Below are 24,486 nucleotides of genomic sequence, written 5' to 3'. Positions count from 1 at the left end.
TATACTAGGGGCTGCAACTCCTTCTATTTGAATTAGACAGCCTGAGATCTAGAAACCTCTGTATTGCAAAAACATTGTTTCATTTAAAACAAAAATCAGTTTATTTTCAGTTAGCGATGCAGGAGTTTATTCAAGGTAACTATGCCCAGATATGGAGCAATATTTATTTATTTCATATATTTATTATAATTAGTATACCCGATTCTTTTTAAGGGGCAATTTAGGTAGCACGGTGGCGCAGTGGTTAGCATTGCTGCCCCCCCCCCCCCCGCAGTCCAAAGATGTGCAGGCTAGGTGGATTGGCCAGGCTAAATTGGAAAAATGAATTGGGTACACTAAATTTTAAAAAATTCTAAGGGGCAATTAGCTTGGCCAATCTATCTACCCTGCACATCTTTGGGTTGTGGGGGTGAGACCCCACACAAACACGGAGAATGTACAAACTCCACACTGACAGTGACGAGGGGTCAGGATGGAACACAGATCCTCAGCGTCGTGTGGCAGCTGTGCTAACCAATGCACCACCTTGCCGTGCCCCCCCCCCCCCCCCCCCCCCCACCCCAATTTAAAAAAAGTTATGGAGCACTTTTTAACAAGGTCAAACAGCCCAAGGTACTTCCTAAGTGTTATACTGAGCTGATGATCAAGAGCTTGGTCAAAGAGATTTTGTGGGGTGTCTAAAGGAAACGAGGTGGGATGAGTGACCGAGAGGGAATATCAGAGCTTCAGCTGAAGACATGGCCATCAATGGTGAAGTGATTAAAATTGGGAATGCTCGAGGCCAGAATTTAGGAGTGCAGGTTTCAGACAGTTTTTGGAGCCGGAGGATGTTACAGAGATGGGGAGAAGTGAGGCACGGATTGACAACCAGGATGAGAATTCTTCTGTTTAAGCAACATAGTTCTGTGAGCGTGGGGGTGATAGCGAATGAGACTTGGCACAAGTAAGGACGCAGGCAGCAGAGTTTTGGATGGTCCCAAATTTATGGAGGATGAAGATGGGAGGCTGGCTAGGAGTACATTATATAATAGTCCAATCTAGAGTAGCAAAGCAGCAGGTGAGGGTTTCAGCAGCAGATATGCTGCGGTAGGGGCAGAATCGGGCAATGCCTATTTCCACTTCTGTGGCAGCCTCATTAAAGTATGTGGTCGGAACTAATCTTGGGGTCAACATTAAGTTCACTATCAATCTGGTTCAGCCTCACAATTGCCATGGCATCAGTGGTTAGCGAGCAAGAGCTTGTGGCAGAGAAATGTTTCATTGGAGGAAAGTCTGCTCACCGACTGAATGTCTGCTAATTTAGAAACCGTGGCAGAGTCGAGTGGGGTGGTGAGTTAGAGCTGGGTGTAGTCTGTGTACATGTGGAAACTCAGGCTGTGCTTTGGGTGATGTCACCAAGGGAGCAATATGTCGTTGAGAAATAGGATTGGTGGGGGGAGGATGTCAAGGATAGGTCCTTGTGCGACATCAGAGATTAGTAACTAAACCCATCATGCTGCAAAACAGGAGTTAAACATTTACAATAGATCTGTAAGAATAGGATGCAGCCCCAGCACAGATAATCTGTCCTATACTTGCCTTACCCCAGGAACTGCTGCATATTGCCCTCCGTATCTTCCCATGCCTTTGCTAGAATTTCCTATTAACCTAAAGTTCGAAATCCAGACTGACACAACAGTGCTGTACTGAGGGCATTGCTTTGCTATTTGAGGCATTACCTTTCAGAAATGGTGCTAAACCTAGCCCTGTCTATCCCCTCAGGTGAACTATGTAATTGGTTTGAGGAATGGGTCGGGGGGGGGGGGGGGGGGGAGAGAGAGGATTATGGGGGGGGGGATGGGAGGGGGGGGGAGGGATGGGGGGGGAGAGGAGGGGAGAGGAGAAAAGAGTTTTCCCAGAGGGGGCATGGTAGCACAGTGGTTAGCACAGTTGCTCACAGCTCCAGGGTCCCAGGTTCGATTCCCGGCTTGGGTCACTGTCTGTGAGGAGTTTGCACGTTCTCCCCGTGTCTGCGTGTGTTTCCTCCGGGTGCTCCGGTTTCCTCCCACAGTCCAAAGATGTGCAGGTTAGGTGGATTGCATGCTAAATTGCCCTTGGTGTCTAAAAGGTTGGGTTGGGTGGGGTTACGGGGATAGGGTGGAGGTTTGGGCTTGGGTGGGGTGCTCTTTCCAAGGCCGGTGCAGACTCGATGGCCGAATGGCTCCTTCTGCACTGTAAATTTCTATGAGGTCACCTGACTATTTCTCAGCTGACATCGAGAACAGGTCACCTCAATGCTGTTTGAGGACTTTAATGTACACATTGATTATTGTGTTTCCTACATTTCAGCAGTGACCATTCCGAATTACATGCTGGATATGCTGAAAATACAGATCAAGCAGCACCGAAACATAAAAGGACATTTGTGATCTTTCTCTCAAAATGGGCCCCATATTGGAGGGCACTGTTCTGACTGCTGGAACAGCTGTAGCTGTGGTGCCCAGATGTGGATTTATGAATGTTGTACTTTTCCCAGAAGAAAATAGACACACTGCTAGAGAAGCTTCCAGGCTCCATACCAAGCCTGGGAAGTCCTGTCCAATTAAATCTCAGTGTCCAGCGTGGAGCTTCCTCTGATTCAGTGCAGCCCTGCATACCCCTCGGTCCTTCGGATTGTAATGTGGAAATCTATTCTCGTGGCCAACACATCCCATTCTCTCACTCTTCAACTTGATTGAATTCACCAGACTTCCTGAGCTCTAATACCGATGGTGTTTACAAAGGACAGTGCACTGAGTCCTGATTTAACACCACCATGGAGATGTCACCTCAATGAAGATAACTGCCCACAAATGTACCATATGACAAAAGATCTTGGATTTGTATAGCCCCGTGGCATATTCCCAAAACTCCTCCCAAACCTTTCAATGAACTGCTTTGTAATGTGCTTACACTGTTTTCATCTTAACTGAATGTGCAAATATTATATAAACTTACAATCTAGTAGGTGCACTGTGTATATTTATTTTTTAATAAATTTAGAGTGCCCAATTATTTTTTTTCCAATTAAGGGGCAATTTAGCATGGCCAATCCACCTAACCTGCACAACCAAAAACACAATTTTCCACACCTGGTTTCCCAGTGAGCCACATGCAGCTCCTGGCTAACTAATTGGATAACTGGTGTAACAAAGTATTCTTCTCCACCCTGCCCATATTGTGATTTTTGCTATCGAGCTGCATGCCAACCACCGATGAATGGGTGGGCAGGCAGTACATTTTGATCTGTGGGGATTTGGGTGGGGGAGAGCGAGAGAGAGGGACATTGAGATTTCTTTCACCCCTTTCCTACATCCCATGCTGCACTGTTGGCCGCCTCTTAGCATTTCCCTATGATGGCTGATCTGGCAATCCTTGGCCTAGACGTCACCTCGGGTGGGTAGACTGGATGGCTCGGGGACAGGGACTGGGTCGGCAGCTCACCCCGTGCATTGATATTAAATTCTGTGATTGAGCTTGTCTTGTGGGTTGTTTTGTTTTGTTGGTGTCTGTGTTTGGATGTTAAATGCTGCGAGAAGAACATTGGAAGAGTTATTCGAGAGAGGAGAGGATAAGTTGTATTTTGTCAGTCTTTCTGTGTGCTAACTGTACAGAGTTGTCTGCAAATTTTGAAATTATACTTCTGATTCGTGAGACCGAATTGTTTATTTAAATGAGCAACAGTTGCCCCAGATACATTTTTGACAATCTCCCTCGTCTGTCTAAGTAACAAACTTTTACCTCACGCATTCTGTTTGCACCTATTCTGCTACTTGTTCCCGGATTGCACCTGTCTCGACCTAGACAGGAGTTTCCTACTCAATAACTTACCCCTATACTCAATACTGGAACACTCAGTCGGCTCAGCTGGAGTGCGTGTCAACCTGGCCAGATACAGGGCAACACGTGGCACAGTGGTTAGCACTGGGACTACAGCGCTGGGAACCCGGGTTCGAATCCGGCCCTGGTCACTGGCTGTGTGGAGTTTGCACATTCCCCCTCTGTCTGCGTGGGTTTCGCCCCCACAACCCAAAGATGTGCAGGTTAGGTGGATCGGCCATGCTAAATTGCCCCTTAATTGGAAAAAAAAATAATTGGCTACTCTAAATTTATTTTTAAAAACATGGCCAGTGCAGTGGTAGCACTGCAGTCTTGCGGCGCCGAGGTCCCAGGTTCGCTCCCGGCTCTGGGTCACTGTCCGTGTGGAGTTTGCACATTCTCCCTGTGTTTGCGTGGGTTTCGCCCCCACAACCCAAAGATGCGCAAGGTAGGTGGATTGAACACGCTAAATTGCCCCTTAATTGGAAAAAATGAATTGGGTACACTAAATTTAGAGAAAAAAAAACATGGCCAGATAGTTTGGAGGACATCCGATCAGAGACTTATTACTCCCTTCACTTGATTTTTTAAAATTTGATTTGAACCTCGTGCAGAGCACAATAAAACTCTTGATTGGATGAGAACCAAAGAGTGGGAAGGAAAGTCACCGTTGGCAGGAGGCAGAAGGGGAGGGGGTGAGGTATGGGGGCAAATGAATGTTGGCCAGTGGAGAACTGGGAGTAGAGAACCTGCTGAGGGAGGCAGTTTCTGGGCATCCAGATGCAATGGCTCATCCATAAGAGTTGGCTATGCAAGAGCAGGGCTTCGATGCTGGCAGATGCAGCTTCTTGGAGGATGCTAGCATTGGTCTGGCAGTCCTTTCATTTGATCTCCAGGATTAGACGCAAGAACCACTGATGCAAGCTCTCAAGGATCTTAACATGGTGTCGATAGAGAGTCCGGGTTTCACTACTATAGAGGACGGCGGTCAACGCAATGGCCTTGGAAACTAGAACTATTGACTTTCAAATGTCCCTGTTGTCAAAGGCTCATTAGCGCAGCTTGAAAAAGGCAGTGCTGACATGGTTGACTCAGTGCTGGACTTCCTCATCGATGGTATTCTCTTTGGAGAGATAGCTACTGAGATATGGGAAGTGCTGCACGTAGTTCAGAGCCACCCCGTCAGCATGGATGGCAGAGTGGATGTTCATCTGCCCTGGGAAAGGTTGGTGAAAGCCCTTCATCTTGGCAATGTTTTGAGGATAGGCCAAACGTCTTGTAGGAGGTGTTGAAGTGATCAGGAGGGTGGTGGTCACACTGTCATGCAGGACTCTCAGGCTGGTGAAAAACTTTCAACGGGCAACCTAAGCATTGGCACCTTGTCTAGCCCCTCCCTGTTTGGGGTGAGCAGAGGGTACCCTGATGAGGGCTGCTCAGTCGTGGATGCAGCTGCTAAAAGGCACACCTGTCCTGACACGGGTGCCCAATGACCACACATCTGTCACCTGTGTGCAGAATCCTGGCTTGCCCCCCCCCCCCCCCCCCCCCCCCCCAGGTATCTCGTCCCTACCCCTGTCGCTAATCCTCCATTGCCACAGGGATTTTGATTTTTGCCTGATGGAGGTCTGTGCGTGACATTGTTTAGCATGGGACCCCGGTGCACAGCCGGGTTCCACACAGCCTTGGCGATTGGTGGTCGGATTCAGTGGCATGGCGAACCATGATGGCTGGGGCCACTTTCCCATTGCAGCCTTCTTTCACCTTCGCAGCTGTTGGGGCAGCTCTGCCGTTGAGGATTACTTGGATCATTCTTTGTCTGGAACATGCCCCCCCCCCAATGACCTTGCTACCTTAGGAGTCCTTACCAGGAGTGTGAGCTCTGCACGGCATCGCTCATGGGTTTTGGAACACACAAGCCTCTCACCACAGCAAGTTGGCGATCCTCGGAAAGGAAATTTATCGGTACATTTCCTTCAACCCCCTGTGGTACAAAGTCTAGTATTCTCCCCACTGAGTAAGGAAGTTGCTTGTTTTTGCTGTCTCTCCTAACCGTTTACTATTCCCTTCAGCCTCTTTGTGTACTCCTTTTCTGTGCCATTTCAGGTAAAATGGTTACTCTTTTTTTTGTTTCATCTTCACTGTCTGGTTTGTTCTAACAAATTGGCTACATAAGATATTTGGGACAGGTGGCATAACTTGGCCAAAGGGTCAGTTTTAAGGAGCATCCCAATTGGGAGCGGTTAAGGGGTTTAAGGAGGAACTTCCAGAGCTTGGCTCCGAAGGCAGCTGAAGACGTGAGAGGCTGTAAAATGATTGATTTACAGGACCAGAATTGGAGGAGCATGGAGGCTTTCAAAGGATTTGGGTTGGAGATGATTGCAGAGGGTAGGGAGGACGACGTAATGGAGGGACTTGTGAGACTTTAATTTGAGGTTTGCGACCCATGAACCAGTGTAGGTCTGGAATCAATTGGAATATACGATACAGGCAGAACTTTGAATGTGTTGAATTTGAATTGCTGGATTTATGAAAAAGAATAGCATCAGAAACCCCAACTTGGGGAGCTTTTCCCAGATGAGTGGTTGCATCTCCTCCTCCAGCCTGACCACTCTAGTGTGAGGCTTTGCTGTTGATTTAAAGGACTAAGGGTGTCCAGATTGGCTACTGTGAGGTGAGCTGCCCTTCAGCAATGCCAACAAAACCCCCCTTCCTTTTCTAAGGTTCCAACTTGCAGCTATATTCAAGCTTGATTTCAAACAAGGCAATGTGAAGCAGTTTTATCTGAACAAGGGTTTGAGTACATTTCATATCTGACTCTTGGTCAGCATCTGGCCCCTGAGGATGGAGCTCTGTTCTGACAATTGCTGATGTTTTTGTACAGGATGGGACGTCACTATGCAATTCTTAGCTCCTTTAAAATGTTAATCCGAAAGGAATAGTCATTTCATTATTTGGGACAAGCTTTTTGAACTCCTGGGGAGTTCTATATTTCTTCAAAGAAACTCTTGTCAGCATTAAATGTTCCAGTTCAAGTGTAGCAAGTCTGGATACTAGCTTCCTTCACTGTCCATCACCAACACTCGCAGGGCAGGGTACAGCATGGATTAGACACAGTAAAAGTACATGGCCCCCTACTTCCACTTATGGCCTTGGACAGGTTTCTTGGATACATGAACGGTCTTGTGGGTAATGGGTCTTTGGACATTACACATGCACACCATGTAGGCTCCCTTAATGCTGTGTTGACTAGCCAGCCAGGGCACATTTGTTGTCAGGACTTGACTCTGGGTTGTTTGGGGATCTACATCACCATCTGTATGGCACTTTTCTGGCATGTCCCTACCCCAGAATCAGCATTTTTATTGGTTTCATTTCCATGTTTGGTTGGTTTGAAATGGACCTTTTGCAATGAGTGGTTTAATGTGGAAATAGCCAGTGTTGGTTAAGGAGTCACAAACTGATCCACAGCTTTACTCCATAATCTGCATATAGATGGCCACAGAGACGAGACAATTTTTAAAGACTGAGATTGACAGTTTTGTTGGATTAGGATGTTGAAGGTAGAGCAAAGGCAGGCGAATGGGGTGGGGTACAGATCAGTGATTGTCTAATTGAATGATGGAACAGGCTCAAGGGGCTGAGTGGCTGCCTTCGGCTATGAGATGTTTCAACATTTTGCTTGGTTTGGAGCCTCCTAATAATGGTCCATGGACTGTGTGTGATCTCTGAATCCTGGTAGTCAGGCCTTCCATTCCAGCAGAGCTTCAACATTGAAGCAAGTTCTCTGAGCAAAGAAAGGGTCTGGGGTTTTTTTTGGGGGGGGGGGGGTGTAATTGACCATCCCCTGTATTGATCCCACCACCCATACTAGGGTGACTGAGTCTTAATCAGACAATTTTGGATGGGCACTAATCACTGGCTTTGAAGTAAAGTTGACAACTCCACTGGATATTATTCCTGGAGGCTTTATCACAAGACCTCCAAATCATCGGTCGCTAACATGTCCATCCTCCTGCCGTAGCATCTTTCCCATGGTCAATCGGAAAGTGAATGAATTCTTTTACCTGATTCATAGTCAGACAATCCCCTATTTCTTCCCTATCTTCCAATATTTATTTATTGGTTATAAAAGTGCATTAAAATAAATTAATTAAATGACTGATTTTCTTCTGGGTTTAACCTCCAGCACTGTTTTCCACATTTAATCGTGGAGGGTCCAGGTCTATCCTGGATTGTTGGCAACGTTAAGCGATGCCTACATCCAAAATAATGTATTTTAGAGCAGAATTGAGTGAGGCCTGGGGCAAGTGTCTCCAGGAAGAGAGTGAGTTGACATACCATTTTTTTTTTTTTCAGGCTATCTTTCAAACTAGCTGTTGGGAAAGATTCCAGCCTAAAGTCAAGTTTAAGCTTCCCTATAACCAGTGAGAGAATTTAATCTTCCTGTCTAAATCTAATCTGTTTGTATCTATTCTTTCCAGAGTATTTCCATGGTGATGGTTGCTATCGGGTTGTATGCCAGAGTCATGAAGCATGCAGGCAAGTATAATTTTAATTATTTCATTTCTCCATTGTTTTTGAAGTTACAGGCGAGATTACAAGATTGTGGATGGGGCAGGTGGGGACAGGGTTAAGAATGGGGGTGGGGAGGGCAGCGCAGTGGTTAGCACTGCTGCCTCACGGCACCGAGGTCCCAGGTGCAATTCTGGCTCTGGGTCACTGTCCGTGTGGAGTTTGCACATTCTCCCCGTATCTGCAACCCAAAGGTGTGCAGGGTAGGTGGATTGGCCACGCTAAATTGCCCCTTTATTGGAAAAAAATTAATTGGGAACTCTCAATTATATATTTTTAAAAAAGAATGGAGGTGGTGGTGCATCATGGTGGCACAGTGGTCAGCACTGCTGCCTTACGACGGCGAGGATGCGGGTTCACTCCCGGCCCGGGTCACTGTCCGTGTGGAGTTTGCACATTCTCCCTGTGCCTATGCGGGATTCAACCCCACAACCCAAAGATATGCAGGGTAGGTGGATTGGCCATGCTAAATTGCCACTTAATTGGGGAAAAATGAATTATGTGCTCTTACCTTTTTTAAAAAAAAAGTGTTGGGGGGCACATGATTTTGTGTGGCCATTGATTGGTTGGGAGGATTTTAGGACAATGTGTGTGGGATTGGTGTAGCAGGTTCAGAGTTGCACAGTGACAAGTTTGCTGTATTTTTCAGAGGCTGCCATGGCCTGCCTCGCAGTGGACCCTGCCATTCTCCTCATCGTTGTGGGCGCACTGATGTTCCTGATCACGTTCTGTGGCTGTATAGGATCGCTGCGCGAGAACATCTGCCTGCTACAGACAGTGAGTGACACACAAGAAACAGCTGGGGGTGGGGGAGCAGAAAGAGTAGCTGTGATTGAATATCAGGTGTGGTTAGGACCTTGGAATTCATTGCGTGTGCGCCTATGTGTGTCTGTGGCCAGTTGGGCAATTATCTGAAGTGAAACACAATTGCAGGTCCACAGGGAACGACTGGGGGAATTGTTCTTGCAGAGAGCAAGGACCGTCATGACAGACCAAATGGCCACTTGTTTTTTGTAACAGCTCTATGATTCTACCCCATAAGTATTGGTTCAGGCTAATTACGGGTATTGATTTGTGGAGCTGTGTGGGGCCTGGACTGCTACAATGGTCATTACAGTTCTAACTTCCTGTCTACCACTCAACACCACTTGTTGGAACATTAACATTGTTTGCCCGGCTGCTCTAACTCTAACCATTGGGTGACTGGTGATATTGATTTGCTGTGATTTGATTTTCCAGTTCTCTATCTGCCTGACGCTGATTTTTTTGCTCCAACTGGTCGCCGGGGTTCTGGGCTTCGTCTTTTCAGATAAGGTAGGATTGGACTTTCTTTCGTTGAGAATAGTGGGTCAGTCCATGGGGCAAGGGGAGTCGGTCCATGGGGCAAGGGGGGGGGGGTGGTCCCACTGGGCAGGCACCAGTAAGGTGGAACAGATTAAAAAGAATTGAGTTTAATGAGGCTGTTGTGATCTGGTGACACCAAACTGAAGAGGTGAGATGTGCTATGGTGCAGGGGAATGGATGGTGAGTCCTCGGGTGGAACAGATGGTTGTACATCTGTAGCTTGAGGAATATATTTTTCAAGCTGAATCAATGTGCAGCTCCATATTTTCTTCGAATTCATTTTTACTATAAAAGAGCTGTGTATCCCTGGTTACAAGAGCATTGGCACTGGGCTGGCATTCATTTGATGACATAGCTCTGTGTTCATGGCAACAAAAAGAGCAAGAGTAGCTTTTGACTTGTTTAAAAACCCAACTGTGTGTGAGAGTAATCTGCTGACGGCAGAGGGATTGGAATTGTCACCACTGCTTTCCTAGAATCAGCACTAGTGGTGTCACATTTTAATATATATTGCTCGCATGCTCTGGTGCCGTCTGCCTGATCTGTAACCTCGACTACAGCCTGTGCTCCCAGAGCAGCCCCACATCCTGACGGTCACATCCAGACATCCTGTTGATGGTGTCAACCTGGCAAGAATTCTGAACTCCTCCAGACTTGACATTTACAGATTTTGGCGAATGTAATTTCTTTCATTCTTGGGTGTTGCTAGCAAGGCTGGCATTACCCATGTTTAGTTGCCCTGAGATGGCGATAATGTGTCTCTTTCTTGAACCATTATAGCCCCTGTGGGTTTTTTTTTGTAGTCACTTTAATGTCTGTCTTGGCCATTTCACAGGACAGTTGCTGGTGTTGGACTGGAGTCACCTATAGACCAAACGAAGTTCGACCAGCAGGATTCCTTCCCTGAAGGACATTAAGTGCTACAGTTTAGTTTTTATACCAATCGAACCATTTCATGGTCATTTTTCAGTTTTTTGTTCTGGGTTTTAAACTGACCTCAAATTCTTTGTGATTTGAGCTTTCATTATTGCTAGTCCAGTAACAATTACCCGTTTTACCTAATTTATTCAATTTTCCCCCAAAACCTGGGAAAATGAGTAAATAATGAATTTGCTCAGACATCCAATTTGTGTTCCTGTAAAGTAGGAGCATGTCTAAATCAGGAATCTCTCGTTTTTATTGCTGGGGTTCACAACAGTTGTGTAATGCACAGCCTGGTTCCTGATGTTCTGTAATGTCTTTGTTTCAGTTCCCTGTTACCTGGCTGAGATGAGTGAGATTGTTATCATGGGCAGATTGAAAAATGTTTTTCCTCCAACAAATATTTGTGATAAATGCGTGCATGCAGACATGTCAAATTACACAATTGCCCAGAAACAGACCATTTGGACCAATTAGACAACACTGGCATGTATGTTCCTCATGAGCCTTCAAATGTCCGGCTTCATACAAATATATTTGCATATCCTTCAATTACTTTTTTTTCCCTCATATGTTTATCCAGCCTTAAATGTATCTGCTATTTTCTTCAACTACTCCCATAGTAGCAAGTTCCACATCCAAGTTTCTCTTGAATTCCCTATTGAATTTATTAACGACTATTTTGTATTTGTCACTCCTGGATCGGGTTGACTCAGTGGACAGGACATATCTTGTCTGCATTTACCTTTCAGAATTGTAAAGACCACTGTTGAATAACTCGTGTCTCCTGTTTGAGTGAAAAGAGGCTCCAGCCTGTTCACTATTTACATCTCTCTCTGGTATCATGCTTGTAAATCTTCCCTATCTTTTTTGAGAATATGGAGACCAGAACGCTTCAGATGCCAGTTTAGGTTGAGAAGAAACTGGGAAACATAGCTCAGGAATACTTGCTGGATTGATCTCTTTTTCAGAGTAGAGAAGGCTATGGTGGGATTCAGTAGAGGTGTTCAAATTAGCAAGGATTTTGATAGAGTAATTGAGGAGGATCTGCTTCCACAGGCAGAAGGGTGAATAACTGGGGAAACACAGACTTAGGATGGTGGATAAAAACAAAAGAACATAGGACAGCACAGTACAGGCCCTTCGGCCCACGATGTTGAAGGTGAGAGAATAGTTTTTACAGTTTAAAAAATGTTTTTTTTTTTAAATTTGCTGGAATGTTGGTATCGCTGGCAAGGCTAGCATTAGTTACTCATTCCCAATTTCCCTGGTCAGCTGCCGCCTTGAACTGTTGAGGTCCACCTGGTGGGAGTTCCAGGATTTTGATCCTGTCACAGTGAAGGAACGGTGGTGATAGTTCCGAGTCGGTGTGTGTGGCTTGGAGGGGAGCGTTCTCCTTGCCTGCTGCCCTTCTAGGTGCCCAGAAGGAAAATAGATCAGTGGACTATTTGAGATGAGTGATTCTTGGCTGAGTTCCATTTTAAGGCATAAAGGATCAGCTCGAACCCAGGTCCTCCGCACTGTTGAGGCGGCAGTGCTAACCACTGCGCCGACGCAGAGTTTGGTTCAATCTAAGCATTCAAAAGGGAATTGTACTGTTATCTGGAAAGGAAGGATGTGCATTGTTACGGGGAGTAGGAGGGAGAATGGTATTAAGGGAATTGCTCATTGAGAGCTGGTGCAGAGGTGATGGGCAGAATGGCCTCCTGTGCTGTAACAATTTTGATTCTCCAGGTTCCAACTGGGATTTTGTATGTCAGTTTCAATTGTATGGCGTTTCTGCTCCCTCTGGTGGCTCACTGTGAATTGAAGCATTGCAGATCTGACGGTCCAAAAATGAATCTGTAGTTAGTAGAAATGGTGGCCCATCTTCTTAAACCACTCTAGTCTGTGTGCTAAAGGTAGCTCCCAGAATTATTAATTGCAGCAGATTTGGTTACCAGAGTTGCTTGCTTCAGTGCAGTTCCAGGTCAATATTATTCTAGGGCTAGAATCACATGTAGGCCAAACTGGGTAATGGCAGCAGATTTCCTAATGACCTTTATTTCTTTACAACAATCCAACCGCTTCACTGTCACTCTTGCTGATACGAGCTTCCTATTTCCAAATTTATTTGAGCTAAATTCAAATTTCTAAACTTGATAGAATTTGAATTGGCTTTCAAAGTCCAGAAATGTGGTTTCCCATACTCTAGATATCCAGCAGATAATTGCTATTGAAGATCGCTTATGATGAACAGGTATGGGTTTGTTCGTGAAGTGGGGAAGTATTTGGGGAAATACACCTCAGCAAAGCTCCCGGTAGTTAAGAGGAGAAATCCACAGATCCTGATGGGAATAAAACTGCTGCAAATGGATGCAATGGTTCTGCCCATCAGTGAATGTGGTAGGTTGTGGAGGGGGCCTCTGTTTATGAACATGTGTTTTACGCTAAAGTGCTCGCCCCTGTAATGGGTGGCGCAGTGGTTAGCACTTCTGCCTCATGGCGACGAGGACCCGGGTTTGATCCCACGCTAAATTGCCCCTTAATTGGAGGGATAAAAGAATTGGGTACTTTTTTCTCCAATTAAGGGGCAATTTAGCGTGGCCAATCCACCTACCCTGCACATCTTTGAGTCGTGGGTGTGAAACCCACGCAGACACTGGGAGAATGTGCAAACTCCACACTGACAATGCCCGGGGCCGGGATCGAACCTGGGACCTTGACACTGGTGCAGCAATGCTAACCACTGCACCACCGTGCTGTCCCAGAATTGGGTACCTAATTTATTTTTAAAAGTGCCAGTCCCAGCAGCACGGTGGTGCTATGGTTAGCACTGCTGCCTCAGGGTGCCGAGGTCCCAGGTTCGATCCCGCCACTAGGTCACTATCTGTGTGAAGTTTGCACATTCTCCCCGTATTTGAATGGGTTTTGCCCCCACAATCCAAAGATGTGCAGGCCACGCTAAATTGCCCCTTAATTGGAAAAAATGAATTGGGTACTCTAAATTTAAAAAAAAAAACTAAAAGTGTCAGTCCCAGCAAGTGAGCCAGATGCTAATGATTCGGGAATGTGGGGAGAAGCTGGATTTGGTAAGTGGGAGCTTTTAGCTAACTTTTTAAATTCCTAAATGTTCTTTCACCTCCAACACAGGCCCGATCAAAGGTGAGTGAGATCATCGACAGTGCAATAGTCCACTACCGGGATGACCTGGATCTCCAAAACCTCATCGACTATGGACAGAAGCAGGTAGTGTCACATAGTCTCCAAACTAAATAACTTTTAACCTGCCCAGTATCCTTGGCTCAATCTCCTTGACTTTCTACATCCTCACTCTCCCATTGATTTTTCACTTGTTTCTTCTTGTGCTTTGCTTGCTTCCTCTCTGTCACCCGTTCCCTAGGTCTGCAAAATATAATTGTCCCAAAGTTACACTGAAAGCATTTATTTTTGAGTTAGTGAGATTTAAAAGGAGTCGCTCGTTGTAGGCGTTTTTGACATTCTCAGCATCCTGGTAAAACAGAAGAATCCTCTGGGTTTTCTGTCCATATCTAGTTGTGTTCCACCTGTACCTACACTCCAAGGTGGTTCTCACGTAACATGTATCCATTGATGGGTGGCATAGTGGTTAGCACTGCTGCCTACAGCGCTGAGGACCCGGGTTTGATCCCGGCCCCGGGTCACTGCGTGGAGTTGGCACATTCTTCATGTTTGCGTGGATCTCACCCCCACAACCCAAAAATGCGCAGGTTAGTTGGATTGGCCATGCTAAATTGCCCCTTAATTGGGAAAAATAAATAAATTGGGTACTCTTAAAATAAAAAATAAACATGCAGCCATTGTCACTAACCGCACTGAGGGTCGGCATCTTCCTGTGGGAGGCTGGGGGAATGCTCCTAGTGAGTGCACTAACCAGCTTGTCTTTCTCTATCCGCCACCCCCCACTCCAATCCTCATTTGATCCCACAGTTCAGCTGTTGTGGGGGAATCTCCTACAAAGACTGGAGCCTGAACATGTATTTTAACTGTACGCTGGAGAACCCCAGCCGGGAGCGCTGCTCCGTGCCTTATTCCTGCTGTCTGCGCTCTAAGGAGGTGAGTGAAACAGGTGAACTTAGCAATAATATAGATGCATGGACTGCATGGACTGCTGTGTTAATGATTTAAACGCAGCTAAAAACTAAAAGAACCTGCAGATCCTGGCAATGCTCACGTCAGTCAAAGAACACTGAAGTTTATTAATGATAAATATTATATTTGCACCCAACACAAGGTTGTTAAGGTTGCTTTTTACAGCCTATACTCCCATTCATGTCAGGTGGGTTGAACCCTCTGGGTTCTCACTCCATCACTGTGCAATTGTCTTGCTTTGGGTAAATTTGGACATTGTAGCACTTCGTCCCTGACCTACACTCTGATTTTATATCGGGTATTATATCAAGCCAGAGTTCACAGTGGACAAAAAAAAAGTTAGGTGGGGTTACTGGGTTATGGGTTAGGGTGGGGGTGTGGGCTTAAGTGGGGTGCTCTTTCCAAGGGCCAGTGCAGACCCGATAGACCAAATGGCCTCCTTCTGCACTGTAAATTCCATGACAGGGGCAAACCCCTAATCCATCGCTTTGTCTGCTCCCAAAAACCAATTCAAATTGAATCCAATTCATGGTCCCCACAAGAGAGACATACCAGTTCCAGGCATTACACCTGACTTCACGCTCAATCTTAGCCAGAAGGCCAAGAAGCAATGGTATCATTATCTCAACGTGCCAAAGGTTCCACAGAACCATCTCTACAGAAATTATGTGTCTGTTTAATGGGACAGAAAATAATGTTCAAATAGGTGATTCATCCCCCAGGTGGAGTATTGTGACCTATTCTGGGCCCAAAACTTTAGGAAAGATGTATGGGCCTTGGGTGAGGTTCAGAGGAGAGTTTTTCTAGTGGATTGATGCCAGGGTTAAAAGACTTCAGTTACATGTAGATGCTGGGGAAGTTGGGGTTATTCTCCTTACCAGGAGAGGTTATAAGGGACACAGGAGTTCAAAACTATGAAGGGTTCCGACAGAGTAAATAAGAAAGAATTGTTTCGGGTGCCAGAGGGATTGGGGTTTGGTAACCTGGGCACACCTAGTTAAAATAGTTAGCAGGGCAGCACGGTGGTGCAGTGCTTCGCATTGCTGCCTCACTGCGCTGAGGTCCCAGGTTCGATTCTGGGTCACTGTCCGTGTGGAGTTTGCACATTCTCCCCGTGTCTGCGTGGGTTTCGACCCCAAAACCCAAAGATGTGCAGGGTAGGCGGATTGGCCAGGCTAAATTGCCCCTTAATTAGAAAAATGAATTGGGTACTCTAAATTTATATGAAAAAATAATTAGAAAGAACACTAGAGGTGACATGAGGAAAAAGCAGGTGCAATAATTTTCAAAAGGGTACGTAGGGTTTAGTTGTCCAGGCTGTGGGCAGAAGTGTGGGGGAGGGGAACTATTGGATCAAAGAGACAATGCAGGCAAATGAGCCAATGGCAGCTCCTGTACTGTATGCCTCTATATTCCTATGTATCCATGAGAAGATTATCCAATGTATTGGGACCAGTAGGCTTCAATGAAGTTACTATGAAAAGCCCCTAGTCGCCACATTCCGGCACCTGTTCGCTCGGGGAGGCTGGTACGGTAATTGAACCTGCCCTGCTGGCACTGTTCTGCATTTCAAGCCAGCTGTTTAGCCCACTGTACTAAACCAGCCCTGTCATTTGAAGTGTGTCTATCTGAATGAGGGTGGGTCCCTCTCCGTTGGCAGACTTGTTGTCTCTCACTCTGATCCCAGTGTCCTTCCAATGCAGAAAGTGATCAACACCATGTGCGGGCAAGGGATGCAGGACCTGGACTACTTAGCAGCAGAAGAATACATCTACACCAATGGGTGCATCGACAAACTGGTCAACTGGATCCATAGCAACCTCTTCCTGTTGGGAGGGGTGGCCCTGGGCTTCGCAATCCCACAGGTCAGTGTCACAGCCTATATAGGCCATTCAGCCCCTCACGCCTGTTAGATCGTGATTGATCTGTATTTCTACCTTGGTTCCATATCTGTTAATTACCCGTACCTATTAATCCCTGTCTTATTCATTGTGTTCCTCCCTCCCGTTGCTCTGGGTGCAGAGGTCAATTTCAAAGCGGCTGAGGTCAAATTCAGTGCCCTTTCGCTAAAATCAGCTGGTCCCCATCCAGTGCTAGTACTGCACGATGTGTTGGGTGTTCTGGATCACAAACCGGTCACCAACACTGGAAGTGGTGCAACTCTATTTTATTATAAGGTTAACTGTATTACTTGAACTGTGGGTAAATGCAATACCAGCTTTAACTGTTGACCCTTGCCTAGTCCTAACCAGGTGATGCACTCAGCACATGGTGAACGTCTGTGTTGCAGGCTGTGAGCTCTGTGCTCCGAGCTGGCTGCTACTAGAATGAGCGGGAACTCTCCTGTCCCCTGTCTTTATAGTGCGTGTGCTCTCACTGGTGATTGGCTGCGGTGTTGTGTATGCTGATTGGTCCCACTGCATGTCCATCAGTGTGTGTGTGTGTTTCTGCACCATAATATACTGGTGTATATTATGACACTGAATACCTACACAATGATGCTTTATGTAGTCGAAAGCACCCAATGAACAACATGAGTTGCGAGCATCAGTGGAATTGAACACATTTGGCACTTGCTAGTAGAGTTAAAGGGAGAGAGGGTCAGATTAATTTATTTTAACAAGGAACTAGTAATGTGGGAAAGTTGTTTTTTTTTTTTTTTTTTTTGTTAAAATATTACAGCATTTGTGATTTTATAACAGTAACAGTAAACCATATACAAAAAACGATAAACAAAGTGCAAAGACCCACTACCTCCCTCACGGGTCCCACCTTCCTAGAAATGTAATCTAGAATAACCCCCCTCCCCGCCCCTGCTGACTGTTAATTTTCTCTAAAGAAGTCTACAAACTGCTGCCACCTCTGGACGAACCCGAGCATTGACCCTCTTGGGGCGAGCTTGATTTCCTCAAGACTGAGAAACCCGGCCATGTCACTAACCCAGATCTCTGATTTCGGGGGCTTCGAGTCCCTCCATGCCAAGTGTCCGTCTCCGGGCTACCAGGGAGGCAAAGGCCAAGACGTCGGCCTCTCTTGCCCCCTGGACTCCCGGGTCCTCCGACACTCCGGAAATCGCCACCTCTGGACTCTGTGCCACCCTTGTTTTTAACACCGTGGACATGGTGTCTGCAAACCCCTGCCAGAATCCCCTAAGATCAAACATGTGGACATGGTTCGCTGGACCTCCCGTGCACCTTGTACGCCTGTCTTGTATCGCAAAAAAACTTGCTCATCCAGGCCACTGTCATGTGTGCCCAGTGAACGACCTTAAATTGTATCAAGCTGAGCCTGGCGCATGATGTGGATCTGCCCAGAGACCTGCCTCTATCTCTCCCCCTACGTCCTCCTCCCATTTGTGCTTTAGCTCCACTGTCTGCGTTTCCTCTGACTCCATGAGTTCTTTATAGATATCTGAGACCTTTCCCCCTCCCACCCATTCTCTAGAAGCTGCCCTATAGGGAGCAGGATTCTCCCGGGCCGGAGAATCCCCGCCACCGGGCCACGCCGCCCTGACACCAGCACGTGATTCTCCGCAGAGCGGAGAATCGGCGCCATTGGCGCAGGCGTGTTTGGCACGGCGCTGGTCGCGGGCCGCTCTACATGGCCGGGCCACCGATTCACCGGCCCGGATGGGCCGAGCGGCCGCTCTAAAAAGGCAGAGTCCCGCCGGCGCCGTCCACACCTGGTCGCAGTCAGTGGGAATTCTGCACAGCGTCGGGGGGGGGCGGCCTGTGGGGGGGGTTCCGACACCGGTGGGGGGCCTCCGATGGGGCCTGGCCCGCGATCGGGGCCCACTGATCGACGGGCCGACCTCTCACTCCCGGGCCTATTTTCTTCCGCACCGCCCCCTGAACTCCCCCGCCACGTTGCGTCAGGGCCGGCGCATTGAGGGTTGACGCCGGCGCCACTGCGCATGCGCGGATCCCGCGGCGCACAGTTCGCGCTGGGGTGGGAGGTTGGTGCAGTGTCAACCGCTCCAGCGTCGTGCTGGCCCCGTCGGGGCCAGAATCGGTACTCCCAGCGGCCCGTTCACGCCATTGTGAAACGCGACGGCGTTTCCGATGGCATGGATACTCTGCCACCGAATGGGAGAATCCCTCCCCTTGTATCCCACGTGGCGGTAGGAGCGGGATGGTTGGAACCTTCCTTCGCAAGAAGTCCCGAATCTTCAGATACCTAAACCCATTCCCTCCCGCCAACTCAGACTTCTCGTCTAGCTCCCTCAAACCGGGGAAGCACCCACCTGTAAACAAATTTCCCATCCTCCCAATCCCTGCTCTCTGCCATCCCCAAAACCCTCCATCTAGTCTCCCTGGGGCAAACCGATGGTTGCTACAGATTGGAGCCCGAACCGATGCTGCCTCCACTCTCGCATGTTTCCTCCACTGCCCCCAGACTTTCAGGGCCACCACTACCACCGGGCTTGTGGAGTACCGGGCCGGCAAGAACGGCAGAGGGGCCGTGATCAATGCCCCTAAACTCCTGTCCTTACAAGATGCTGCCTCTACTCGCTCCCCGCCAACCCTTCCCCCACTTCCTAATCATGGCTATATTTGCCGCCCAGTAATAGTTGCTAAAGTTCGGCAGCGCCAACCCCCCCTCTCCCCGGCCATGCACCAGCATCACCTTCACTTTCGGAAGTCCTCTTTCATTTGTTCCACTAGCCGGGTCCAGTTTAGTTTATGTAACAGCCCCCAGTCTCGTGCCACCTGGATCCCTAAATAATGGAAACTACCTCCCCCCAATCTGAACGGCAGCTCTCCCAGTCTCCTTTCCTGCCTCCTTGCCTGAATCGCAAACATCTCGCTTTTCCCCATGTTCAATTTGTACCCCGAAAAACAGCCAAATTCCCCTAAAATCCTCATGACCTCTCCCATCCCCTCTAACGGGTCGGAAACATGCAGGAGCAGGTCGTCGCCATATATCATAGAACTTACAGTGCAGAAGGAGGCCATTCGGCCCATTGAGTCTGCACCGGCTCTTGGAAAGAGCACCCCACCCAAGGTCAACACCTCCACCCGACACTAAGGGCAATTTATCATGGCCAATCCACCTAACCTGCACATCTTTGGACTGTGGGAGGAAACCGGAGCACCCGGAGGAAACCCACGCGCACACTGGGAGGATGTGCAGACTCCGCACAGACAATGACCCAAGCCGGAATCGAACCTGGGACCCTGGAGCTGTGAAGCAATTGTGCTATCCACAATGCTACTGTGCTGCCCCCAGTGGGTGCTGTACTGTATAACGAGACATTGTGTGCCACCCCACCACGGACCAGCCCCTGGAAGCTCTTAACGCCATACCAGTGGCTCAATGGCCAGAGCGAACAGCAAAGGAGCGAGGGGGCATCCCTGCCTAGACCCCCGGTGCAGTCTAAAATAACCCAACGTCAGCCGGTTAATTCGAACATTCGCCTCTGGTGCCTGGTATAGCAGCCTGACACAGTTGATGAAACCCCAACCGCCCCAACACCTCCCACAGATAGATAGTTCCATTCCACCTGGTGAAAGGCCTTCTCCTCGTCCATTGCGACCACTACCTCCACCTCCTTACCCACTGGGGGCATCACGATTACATTCAAGAGCCTTCCAATGTTGGCCGTTAGCTGCCTAGCCTCAACGGACCACGTCTGGTCTTCCCCTATCACCCCCGGGAAAACAGTCTTCTATCCTTGAGGACAAGATTTTAGCTAACAGTTTGGCATCAACATTCACCAGGGAGATCGGCCTGTAAGACCCGCATAGCTCAGGGTCCTTCTTCCACTTCAGGATCAGTGGTAATGTGGGAAAGTTATTAGCTAATTTGCACTCAGACCATAAATAAGGTCTTGGTTGAGGGATTATTAGTCAGGCCATCGGGGGAACACTGTTTGAAATAGTGTGATGGGATGTTTTACATTCTGAAAGTGAGGCCACACCTTCACTAATGTCTCACCTGAATGGAGTACCTCAGACAGTGCAGCACTCCCTCTGTTGCTCAGTTATGTGCTCGTCAATGAAATGGGCCTTGAGCCCTTGATCTTTTGTTACCCACAACTTGGCTACTGTAAGTGAGAAATACAAAAAGGATATCGGTGAGAAATTAGCAAATGTGCAAATATATTGTTATAGGGCACTGTTCCTTTAACAAAACTGTATGGGTCTCTCTTCAATTATTGGTTTTGTGTCTCTCCTTCCCTGCCATCTCCAGTTAGTGGGAATTCTCCTCTCCCAGATCCTCATCAACCAGATCAAAGATCAGATTGAACTCCAGAAGTACAACAGCCAGCACAGAGCAGACCCATGGTACTGATCGCTGCCTGCTACACAACACCTCCATCCCAACACCACAGCTATTTACACACTGGAGGAGGCGCATTATTTTCCTGGAGCCATTTTACACGTCGCTGACGTGAAAACCAATGCAATTCTGGGGCCTTTTGGTTGTTTGCTGAGGAAGGACTGCAGCCCATCGGGATTGTCGGAATGCCACTCCATCACAGGATGTAAAGATCCTCAGGAGCTCTGCTTTAAATTAATTTCTCATCCAGCCCATCAGCACGTTTAACAAATTAATTTGTTTTCAAACTGTCTATAGTAGCACGTCCTGTGGTATGGCTGTCATGTACTGGTGTATAGAACAATGTCCCACATACATCATGGATACCGGCCAAATCTCCCTAGGGATTTGTTCATCTGTTGCTGGAAAACTGTTAATCGATGCCCACATGTGTTGCTATTTGTGAAGCTGAGTTCTGTTGCTTCTCGCTGTGTTCATGAATGTTACTGTTAATCGTCTATTTTTTGTTGTGTTGACGTCTTGCCTCTGAAGGACAGTCCAGGATGAATTTGGTGCCTCCCAAACGTCTACATGTCGGAGGGCATTCAAAATTAAATGCTTCCTGGGTCACTTTCTGACTATTGGTATTGGTGTATTTAAAGGGATGTTACAATTGGAAAAAGCCACATTACTGTATGTGCGCATTCTGGGGGGGTGGGGATGGGGTGGGGTGGGGATTGGGGGGGGGGAGTGAATGTTGATGTCTACCTGTTAATTTAATATTTTTGCTAAATGAAATATTTTTGTCTTCTAATAAAATATATAATCTATCAATCTGCCTGTGTTGAAGTATTTTTTAAATGTCATTAATTTGTGTTGTACAAATAATGCAGCAAATGTGCTGGAGGCTGTTCCAGCAGATGGTGCAATGTCACAGTGAGTTAGTGTGGTAATATGTTCAGTTTCTCAGACCGAGATTGTATCATTACAGCGGTAGTTCCCAGAGACACACAATCCTAATCTCGGGCATGCCATTTCTAGCTAGGGAGGGAGGAGAGATCAAAGCTTGTACACTCTGCTGTGATGGTCCAGCAAATGAATAGCCTGCCAATATTTCAATGTTTGGACTCATTCATAAGTGCACCAATCAGGGGAATTTTTTTTTTTTAAAAAGCCTCATTACCATTGAAAGGGCAGCACGGTGGCTAGTACTACTGCCTCACAGTGCCAGGGACCCAGGCTCAATTCTGGCCTTGGGTGACTGGACTTTGCAATTTCTCCCCGTGTCTGCGTATGATTCCTCCGGGTGCCCCAGTTCCTCCCGCAGCCCAAAGATGTGCAAGTTAGGCCATGCCAAATCGCCCCTTAGTGTCCAGGGATGTGCAGGTTAGGTGGGGTTATGGGGATGGGACAGGGGAGTGCTCTTTCAGAGGGTCAGTGCAGACTCAATGGGCCGAATGGTCTCCTTCTGCACTGTAAACCTGGGTGGAAGATGGAGTTGCCCCAATGGCCAGCGATGGAACACACCCTCTCCAAATGAGGAAATAACTGGGCATCCATATTGGCTTTAAGTATTGTGAACGATGCAGAGGATAGTGTAGAACTTCAAAGGGACCTAATAAAGGTTGATGGGTGGATGGACAAGTGGCAGATGAATTTTAATGGAGAGAGAAGTATGAAGTGAATAAATTTAGAGTACCCAATTCATTTTTTTCCAATTAAGGGGCAATTTGGCGTGGACAATTGACCTACCCTGCACATCTTTGGGTTGTGGAGGCGAAACCCACTCAAACACAGGAAGAATGTGCAAACTCCACACGGACAGTGACCCAGAGCCGTAATCGAACCTTTGACCTCGGCGCTGTGAGGCAGCAATGCTAACCACTGCGCCACTGTGCTGACCCAGAAGAGATTCATTTTGGTAGGAAGAATGCAGAGAGACAATATATAATAAATGATGCAATTCTAAAAGGGGTACAAGAGCAGAGGAACCTGGGTATCTATGTGCATAAATCAGTGTAGACAGACAGTTTGAGTTGGTGGTTAAGTCTAGGAAGCTGTATGCTTTATTAATAGGGGCATAGAGTACAAAAGGTTTTATGTTAATCTTTATTATTGTCACAAGTAGGCTTACATTAACACTGCAATGAAGTTACTGTGAAAATCCCCTAGTTGCCACATTCCGACACCTGTTTGGGTACACAGAGGGAGAATTCAGAATGTCCAATTCACCTAAACACATCTTTTGGGACTTGTGGGAGGAAACTGGAGCACCCAGAGGAAACCCACACACTGGCGAACGTGCAGACTCCACACAGACAGTGACCCAAGCCAGGAATCGAACCAGGAACCCTGGCGCTGTGAAGCAACAGTCAATAGCTGGGCCCCAACTGAGTATTGTCCACCCTTGGCCTATTGGCACCAAACTCTAGGGAGAATGTGAAGGCATTTGAGTGCAGAAAAGATACCCGAGAATGGTCCCAGGGGATGAGGAACTTCAGTTGGGAAGATAGATGGGAGAAGTTGGGACTGTTTTCCTTCGGAAAGGTGAAGGTTGAAAGGAGATTTGATAAAGGTATGAGGGGGACTGTACAGATTAGATGGAGAAAAACTGTTCCCATTGGTAAAGGATTGAGAATAAGAGAGCACAGATTTATGGTAATTGACAAAAGAAGCAACGTGAAGATCTGGCATGCGCGGCCTCAGTGTGTGGTGGAGGCCAGTTCAGTCGAGGCATTCAAGACAAAATTCAATTATTATCTGAATAGGAAGAATGTGGACGAGTGGCGAGGTGATTTGATCCTTCGGAGAGCTGGCACAGATCGGATGGGCCAAATAGTCACATCCTGTGTTGTAATCATTGAGAGTCAGTGATGGATTGATCAGAGGTCGAGGTGAATCTGTAACTTGCGGCGGAAAGCTTGCAGGCAATGGCAATAACTACAGGTTAGAGAAGCCATTCGGCCCATATTTGTTCCTGATCAAGTAAGTCGCTGCAGTTCTCCCATTGGAACATCCAGCCCTTCAATGATTCGAGTGTGTGGACCTCTTATTCCTCTCATTGCTTTCCTGAAACCCAACATCGGCTGTTTCTGGAATTGGGTGATGGCAAGAAGGGTTGGATTGATCACGTGAATAAAAGGGAACAAGTTTGGGAGTTAAGGATTCACCTAACAGCACGTTCGAGTTTGAGTCTCTTTCTCCAACTCTTTCAAAAGACAACCTATTGTTTATCCGTTGGCATTCCTTCATCCGTGACACAAACTGTTCAGGGCCGCCACAAAATATTCCGAACCAGTTCTTGTTTAAATCTGTCTGTTCACGATTGATACCACAGGAGATGAACTGGCAATTAAATTTAAAATGAGCCTGTTTGTCTGTGCAAGGCCTCCTGGGCTGCTCTCTCTCAGGGTGGAGGGCCTTGCCTGCCTGTGTGTGTGT

The 24,486-nt window shown here is 47.3% G+C and overlaps 1 protein-coding gene across 1 annotated transcript in view; it reads left to right on the top strand.

Moving 5' to 3' along the window:
* tspan33a (tetraspanin 33a) overlaps nt 1-21,596 on the top strand; it is a 38,131-nt gene extending 16,535 nt beyond the window's left edge. Inside the window, exons 2-8 of the mRNA XM_072471168.1 lie at nt 8,319-8,376; nt 9,059-9,186; nt 9,649-9,723; nt 13,807-13,902; nt 14,623-14,748; nt 16,488-16,649; nt 20,977-21,596. Coding sequence (XP_072327269.1) covers nt 8,319-8,376; nt 9,059-9,186; nt 9,649-9,723; nt 13,807-13,902; nt 14,623-14,748; nt 16,488-16,649; nt 20,977-21,078 — 747 coding nt within the window. The 3' untranslated portion in view covers nt 21,079-21,596. The remainder of the gene's footprint in view (nt 1-8,318; nt 8,377-9,058; nt 9,187-9,648; nt 9,724-13,806; nt 13,903-14,622; nt 14,749-16,487; nt 16,650-20,976) is intronic.
* The last annotated feature ends 2,890 nt before the right edge of the window (nt 21,597-24,486 follow it).

This window comes from Scyliorhinus torazame, chromosome 13 (assembly GCF_047496885.1).
Source record: "Scyliorhinus torazame isolate Kashiwa2021f chromosome 13, sScyTor2.1, whole genome shotgun sequence".
Taxonomy (NCBI): Eukaryota; Metazoa; Chordata; class Chondrichthyes; order Carcharhiniformes; family Scyliorhinidae; genus Scyliorhinus; species Scyliorhinus torazame.
This window is presented reverse-complemented; position numbering and strand designations above follow the sequence as displayed.